General features: G+C 37.1%; 1 protein-coding gene across 1 annotated transcript; it reads right to left on the bottom strand.

The window, feature by feature from the left end:
* Nucleotides 1-3,266: 3,266 nt before the first annotated feature.
* On the bottom strand, nt 3,267-8,427 carry LOC128553514 (neurogenic locus Notch protein-like). The gene is made up of 2 exons (XM_053534694.1): nt 8,060-8,427; nt 3,267-7,726 (listed from the first exon to the last, which is right to left on the bottom strand). The coding sequence occupies exons 1-2, from the start codon at nt 8,315-8,317 to the stop codon at nt 3,269-3,271; spliced, it is 4,716 nt and encodes a 1,571-aa protein (XP_053390669.1). The 5' UTR covers nt 8,318-8,427; the 3' UTR covers nt 3,267-3,268.
* Nucleotides 8,428-8,652: the final 225 nt, after the last annotated feature.

The following is an 8,652-nucleotide window of genomic DNA, read 5'->3' on the forward strand; positions in this document are numbered from 1 at the left end:
CAAACGAAATAAGTTATAAGTTTATGCAGTGCTTGGCTAGAAAAAATATACTGTGGACTCCAGGAAGCTGGCGAAACTAACCGCATTTTTGAATGGTATTATGCATTAAAATGTAATTTACTTGTACATGACAATACCTATGGAAAGAATTAATTAGAAAGTATGTCAGTAAACATGTGAAATAAATATAATTACACCTCAGAAACTTCCACTGAAAAAAATCAGACATCACAACCTCCTATGTGACAAGCCACCACACAACCAATACACAATTCTAATACGTTATATTAGAATTGAGTCTTATCTTAATTAGGCAAAACAAGTCATGCTGATTTCCCTTATCGATAAACTTAAAACGTCAAAATCAAGCCATACATACATACATACATACATAAATACATACATTGTATTTCATTATATAAACGCTGTGCAAATGTTGAAACTACCGCCTGAAATTATGAAATCATTCTTCGTGACACGATCTACATTAATGACAATAATTTGCACACATAAGACGGTATTTGTATAGTTTACATTGCATCTAAGTGCAGTTAGCATTTGTATAATTAACACCTCAAGGTTAAATAATCCTCGCAAATGAGCAGGACGGGCATATATTATCTTTTGGTATTTTTAAAAGTTGCATATCTTTCAGCCTCATTTTTCATGAAAGCGAACGATGCAACAATATGATAAAATTCATATAACCTACAGCTGCTATAGTGACAACGTAATCTGCAGTAAAATATGACATTGACAGTCACATAGCGTATCAAACACATTATTGAAAACAAAATAATTTAGCAATATTATCACTTTTAAGCAATAATATTCATGTCATTACTTTTAATTACGCATGCTGTCTTATCTTGAACAGGCAAGAGTCAAAATAAATATTTGCCATTCGTCTATTAAATAGACGTTCACATAATTTTTATAAAACTTCATACACACTCTTAGCAATGTCATCACTACTAAACACAAACGATTTCTCTATGTGCAGAGACAAAAGTGTCTGAAATGAATTGTGACATTTATGCATTGTAACAGTTTGCTTAGAAATCTGTATTTCAGTAGATGTGGTGTTTGTGTACGTAATAAAAACAGTAACAGTGCATATCTTACATGTTCATTACTGATATTTAGCTTAAAATACCATTAGCAGTATTGCCACTTTTATTAGGCATTAGTGCTTTCTTTGCTTGTAGAGGCAAACGATTCATAGAGAGGATTTTCTGTGGCTATAACTCTCTCATTTATACTGCTGTCTCTGTCCTTTAGTTCAACGAATGTAGGTGTGTCATCATAAAGAGGTCCACCTATTCTACCTGGGATATGCTTTTTTGACCTGGAAGAGACCATGCATGATTATATGCAACATTTCCATAAGCACATACTGTGGTACACCTAAAGAGCATCTCCTTTGCAATAATAGTTAATGGTTTCTCATTAACAGGAAAAAAACCATTCTCGACTGATATTCTAAACAAAATAAAGAATACATTATACTGATCAAACGTCCGTAGTATAAATTGTGAATCATATCTACAATAATGTAACAAAATTATTAACTATAGTGTCAAGCATATGGATATATGGAACCAGCGCATGTACAATATGAACATTTTGAACTGTTTATCATTAAGTCAAAATAGAAATCCTGACTTGTTTCGCAACAGTCAATATGTATAAATTAAAATACATGAATCATCACCTTAGAACATTTGGTTGCGATATATCGACCGAATCTCACATATGTCTGAAAAATGGTAATAGTAAACAACCTTTATTCTTGGCATACCTGTAACATTTATATCCTACTGCTACGGCGATGATAAGCACAACACCGACAACAGCACCAACAACAATCATCATGTTCTTCTCAATCCACGATTTCTGTAAAAGATGCATACATAGTGACTAACGTACAGCTGTTGTATTTTATATATATATATATATATATATTTTTGTTTTGGAAAATGTGGTTCTAAATTAATCCCTTTCTTCGAATTTTAACACATGCCAGTTCAGATTTATATCAGTTACCAATTGCAAAGATCTTTACTAAAACAAATGTCTTGCCCTATTTACGGTTCACAGACAATTACACAGTATATACTTGATTTTTTTTTATTTAGGAAAATCGTTTAGCAGATCTTATATCTGGTTATGTTGTAGTTTCACACATGAACTGTCGATATTTCACTATTGCTTAATTATTGTTTCATCTGTATAACCTCTGTGTTTTATTTTTTTTTATTTAGTTACATGAAACTTTTCATAATCCACTATGACTGTCAAACAAATCGACCCAATAATTGGTTAAAATGTTTTATTTTTTCCCATTTTCCCAAAATGTTATTTTAACTGTACTTAATTTCAAATTGAGTAATTCTTCATCTTAAACTGTTACACGAACGGAAGTTGATGTAGCAGAACATCACAAGGTTATGCGTTGAACATTTTTCAAAGTGTCTAATATACCTCAGGCCCTTTCGCTCCCTTCTGCTTCACTTCCAAAGGGAAGAGGGACTTCAATTGTTTTGGAGACAACGCATTGAATGCCTCAGCAATCTGTTTATTTGAGACATCTTGACCGTCGCACTGAGCATGGAATCCCACGGAGAAAGTCCTATTTTTGCCAATACATACATTTAAATGTCGTAAATACCATATTAATACAAAATAGAATATGTGAATATGTAGTATGAAACAGAAATATCTCCATCGTCATATGTTCAAATATGATTATATATTGAAAAGATAAAATTAATTAAAATTGTTTAATGTTTGAAATGTTTGATAGTCTAAAACGCAGTAGAATTACATAGTTGATAAAGTTATGTGTGAATAGAAAATAACTTTGCTAACGTTTTCTTGCCACTGTTCAATAGTGTAACGTTTATATTGTTACTTCTGGGACAGATCTTGTAATGAAGCATAGTCTTTATTCCGGCTGTAATACTATCATAATCTGTCGAGTTTACTTCCTTCATAAATTCTACAGTATACACCTCTGTAATCACAAAATCACAAACATTTCTAATTGTACTATGATATCAAGCATATTAGTACAAAACTCTCAACAGTAAGAACGTTTGATTTAATTAAATAAAAATAAATAACTGTTCCGTGTGTTTACTATACTAGACAATTACATAAGCAAGGAGTGTATTTAGTGCGTTCTGTCTACGAGATTATTAATGAATTAATCCCCTTTCCTTACATGTTAAATATCGTTTTAAGCATATGCTTAAACAAGATTATTTCATAGCATTAAAGTATACAGACCAAATCCAGTCACTGAAAGGTCCGTCGGTCTTGGGCTGCTAGATTGTGTCGATGGAGTAGTGCCTGGTTCTTTACTGCTTCTTTTTGCCGATAAGGAAGCTGTAGATGTCGAGGCTTTATACGTTTTACTGCTTATGTGTGTCGATGAAGAACCTTCAATGTTTACTCGGCTTGTTTTGTTCAATGTGGAAACTACAGATATTGTAGGGCTTATCTGCGTCGTAGTGGAAGATGCAAATGTTGCACCGCTGGTTTTTATCGATGTCGAAGATGCATGTGTTGTTCTGCTTGCTTGTGTCAGTGTCGGTGTAGTAGTGGTTATTGTTGTGGAAGCTGTTGTTGTTCTAGTATGAATATGTGATTTACTTTCGCTTGTAGGGCCAACCATTTCAGTTGTAGCTGTTGTTGTGTGTAATGGTTTGTTAGATATTGGAAGGACTGTGGAATTAGTGCTCTTTGTTGATGTTGCAGGCAAATTTGTTGTTGGAGCATGTGTTGTTACAGGCCATGTTGTTTCTTTGTCATCATGTTTGCAAACAAAACCTCCGTTAGTATTATAGCATAGATACCCCTTTTCACAAGGGTTATGACTGTCCCTACATTCATCAAAATCGGTTTCGCAATGCTTTCCTTGCCATTCATTAGTACAGTTGCAGCTATATGAACCAGCATGATTGTAACAAGTTCCATTATTTCTACACGGATAACTTTTACATTCATCGACATCTGTCTCACAATGGTTGCCGCTCCAGTTTATAGGGCAGGTACAGATGTATCCACCGTATGTGTTAGAACAATTTCCGTTATGCTTACAGGGGAAATTAATGCATTCATCTTCATCGGTTTCACAATTGGTACCGGTCCAGCTTGGAAGACAAACGCAGGTATAACCGCCGTCAAAGTTATTACACGTTGAATCATGCTTGCACGGTGAACTACTACATTCGTTTACGTCGGTTTCACATTGGTTACCAGTCCAATAAAGAGGACAAGTACATTTATATCCGCCGTCAAAGTTACTACATCTTCCATTATGAAGGCATGTAGAGTGGAGTTCACACTCGTTGACGTCTACGGAACAGTTCTTTCCCTTCCATCCTGTGACACACTGACATCTGTACCCACCTCTCGTATTACTGCATGCACCACTATTTTTGCATGGATGAAACGTATCACATTCATTTATATCAACGGAACAGTTTTGTCCTTTCCATCCCATGGGACACTGACATGTATAATTTCCATCCGTATTGACACATGTACCATTATTCTGGCATGGTTGAAATGTAACACATTCATTGACATCAATGGAACAATTTTGACCATTCCATTCGAAAGGACACTGACATGTATAATTTCCGGGAGTGTTGACGCACGAGCCATTATTCAGGCAAGGTTGAATTGTATCACATTCATTGACATCAACAGTACAGTTTTGTCCTTTCCATTCTACGGGACACTGACATGTATAATTTCCTTTCGTGTTGACACAAGAGCCCTGATTCTGGCACGGCTGTAATGTATTACATTCATCGACATCAACGGTACAGTTTCGTCCTTTCCATTCCATGGGACACTCGCATGTATATTTTCCTATCACGTTTATGCATGAGCCGTTATTCTGGCACAGATGGAAAGTATCACATTCATTGACATCTATGGTACAGTTTTGCCCGCTCCATTCCGCGGGACACTGACATGTATAATTTCCTACCATGTTTATACATGAGCCGTTATTCTGGCAGGGATGAAAAGTATCACATTCATTGACATCAACGGTACAGTTTTGCCCGCTCCATTCCGCGGGACATTGACATGTATAATTTCCTACCATGTTTATACATGAGCCGTTATTCTGGCATGGATGAAAAGTATCACATTCATTGACATCAACGGTACAGTTTCGCCCTTTCCATTTTACGGGACACTGACATGCATAGTTCCCTTCTGTGTTCATACATGATCCTTTGTTCTGGCAAGGATGAAATGTATCACATTCATTGACATCAACAGTACAGTTTTGTCCTTTCCATTCTTTGAGACACTGACATGTATAATTTCCTCCCGTGTTGAGGCACGTGCCCTTATTCTGACACGGATGAAAAGTATCACACTCATTGACATCAACAGTACAGTTTTGTCCTTTCCATTCCTTGGGGCACTGACATGTGTAATTTCCTACCGTGTTCATGCATGAACCGTTATTCTGACACGGATGAAAAGTGTCACATTCATTGACATCAATAGTACAGTTTCGTCCTTTCCATTCCAAGGGACACTGGCATGTATAATTTCCTACCATGTTCATGCATGAGCCGTTATTCTGGCAAGGATGGAAACTATCACATTCATTGACATCAACGGTGCAGTTTTGTCCTTTCCATTCTTTGGGACACTGACACGTATAATTTCCTTCTGTGTTAATGCATGATCCCTCATTCTGGCAAGGATGAAAAGTTTTACATTCATTGACATCCAGAGAGCAGTTTTGTCCTTTCCATTCTTTGGGACACTGACATGTATAATTTCCTACTGTGTTGAGGCACACGCCCTTATTCTGGCACGGATTAAAAGTTACACATTCATCGACATCAAGGGTACAGTTTCGACCTTTCCATTCCGCCGGGCACTGACATGTATAGTTTCCTTCCGTGTTGAGACACATGCCATTATTCTTGCACGGATGAAAAGTATCACATTCATCGACATCAACGGTACAGTTTCGTCCTTTCCATTCCGAGGGGCACTGACATGTATAATTTCCTACCGTGTTCATGCATATGCCGTTATTCTGGCACGGATGGAAATTATCACATTCATTGACATCAACGGTGCAGTTTTGTCCATTCCATCCTACGGGACACAGACACATATAATTCCCTACTGTGTTAATGCACGAGCCCTCATTCTGGCATGGGTGAAAAGTTTTACATTCGTTGACATCCACCGAACAGTTCTGTCCTTTCCATTCTTCGGGACAACGGCATGTATAATTTCCTTTTATGTTGATACATGAGCCGTTATTCTGGCATGGATTAAAAATATCACATTCATTGACATCAGCAGTACAGTTTTGTCCTTTCCATTCTACGGGACACTGACATGTATAGTTTCCTTTTGTGTTGACGCAAGAGCCCTGATTCTGGCAAGGATGAAAAGTATCACATTCATTGACATCAACGGTGCAGTTTCGTCCTTTCCATTCTTTAGGGCACTGACATATATAATTTCCTTTCGTGTTGAGACACACGCCATTATTCTTGCATGGATGAAGAGTATCACATTCATCGGCATCAACGGTACAGTTTCGTCCTTTCCATTCTTTGGGGCACTGACATGTATAATTTCCTTTCACGTTGAAACATGAGCCCTTATTCTGGCATGGATGAAACATATCACATTCATTGACATCATCAGTACAATTTTGTCCTGTCCATTGTATGGGGCACTGACACGTATACTTTCCTTCCTTGTTGATGCATGATCCCTTATTCTGGCACGGATGAGACGTATCACACTCATTAACATCAATTGTGCAGTTATATCCCTGCCATCCTACTGAACAATTGCACGTGTACCCTCCTCTCGTATTACTGCATGCACCATTATTTTGACATGGTTGAAACCTATTACATTCATTAACATCTACAGAACAGTTTTGACCTGTCCATCCTACGGCGCAATGACAAACGTATCCGCCTACAGTATTACTGCAGTTACCATTACTGTTGCAAGGATGAAGCGTATTACATTCATTTACATCAACAGAACAGTTTTGTCCCATCCAACCTGCGGCACACTGACAAGTGTATCCTCCGTCTAAATTTTTGCATTTACTGTTATGAATACAAGGATGAATGATATCGCATTCATTTATATCAGTTGTACAATTCTTTCCCGCCCACCCTAAGGAACAGTGACATGTGTAGCCGTCGAGTATATTAGTACATGTTCCATTATGCAAACAAGGATGATATTTACACTCATCTAAATCAACGCTGCAGTTCCTGCCAGTCCAACCGGTGTCACATGCACATTTGTAATGCCCATGAACATTAGAACACGTTCCATGATCGCATGGTTGTAAGACTTTACATTCATCTAACTGATGTCGACACCGAGTTTTGGGATCCCAACCACTGCGACAATCGCACCGATATCTTTGTGGATACGGTAAATTTACACATGTTCCATTGTTTGCACATGTTGCTACAGAGCATTCATCAAAATCATTTTCGCAGTCTTTTCCTGCATACCCTTGATAACATGTACATTTATAACTGCCGACTGTATTACTACAGGTACCATTATTACAAGGCCTATGTGCACATTCGTCTACATCTTCAACACATGTCTTTCCTGTCCAACCGTCGCTGCAGTTACAGCTGTAACTTCCAACACTGTTTGTGCAATGCTTGCTGTGTAAGCCACATACCTGAAAATATAGTATTTTATAGCTAGAAACAAGAGATAACGAATTCCTTTGATTACTGTCCAATGGAAGTTAATTTCGAGTGAGTATGACTTGTTTGTTTTATCTGCATGGAACTGATTTCGAAATACAAGAAAGTTTAAATCTATTCGCAAATTAAAGGCTGGCTTAATTGTGTTTAGCCGTCAGAATTTGTTTAAGATGTATGAACAAGAGTAATTGTTTTTAAGTTTCATTTTGTCCTATGATTAGTGCACTTCTGTTTGTGATAAAGAATCTGGCAGACAAGTATATAATATTTGATTTTATGAAGTATAGTAGGAAAAGTTTCCTTACCGAATGTTTGCACTCGTCCACGTCTACGCCGCATCTTTTTCCAGTAAAGCCTTCAACACAGTCACAGTTATATGAGCCATATGTATTAAAACAAGTGCTATTATGTTTACAATTTTGTGACGTTACAGTACATTCATTCCTATCTGTACAATAGCGTCCACCAAATCCATGTGAACAGTTGCATAAAAAGGAACCAGGTTTATTGATACATTGAGTTGCATTGATACAGTACCCCTGTGCACATTCATTCACATCCATTTCACACGTCTGTCCACTCCATCCTGCCTGGCATTTGCATTTGAAAGAACCAGGGGAGTTTTGACAGGAGCCTCCATTCTTGCACTGATTATGAACTTGACACTCATCAACATCTGTGCATGACTGTCCTTCAGCCTTGAACCCTGAGATTGCAAAAGAAATAAGGTTTTATCATACCAAAATGATAGCATGATTCTAAAATGGCATGCTAGACAACTACGCAGTAGTACTGTAAAATCGTTAAGGACAACTTTATAAATACAAACTTAACAAAATAATAAAACATCCGATAATGACAAAAAACAACAATGTCTTTTTGAATCTTCGACACTGTA

Source organism: Mercenaria mercenaria, unplaced genomic scaffold (genome assembly GCF_021730395.1).
Source record: "Mercenaria mercenaria strain notata unplaced genomic scaffold, MADL_Memer_1 contig_3911, whole genome shotgun sequence".
Lineage (NCBI taxonomy): Eukaryota > Metazoa > Mollusca > Bivalvia > Venerida > Veneridae > Mercenaria > Mercenaria mercenaria.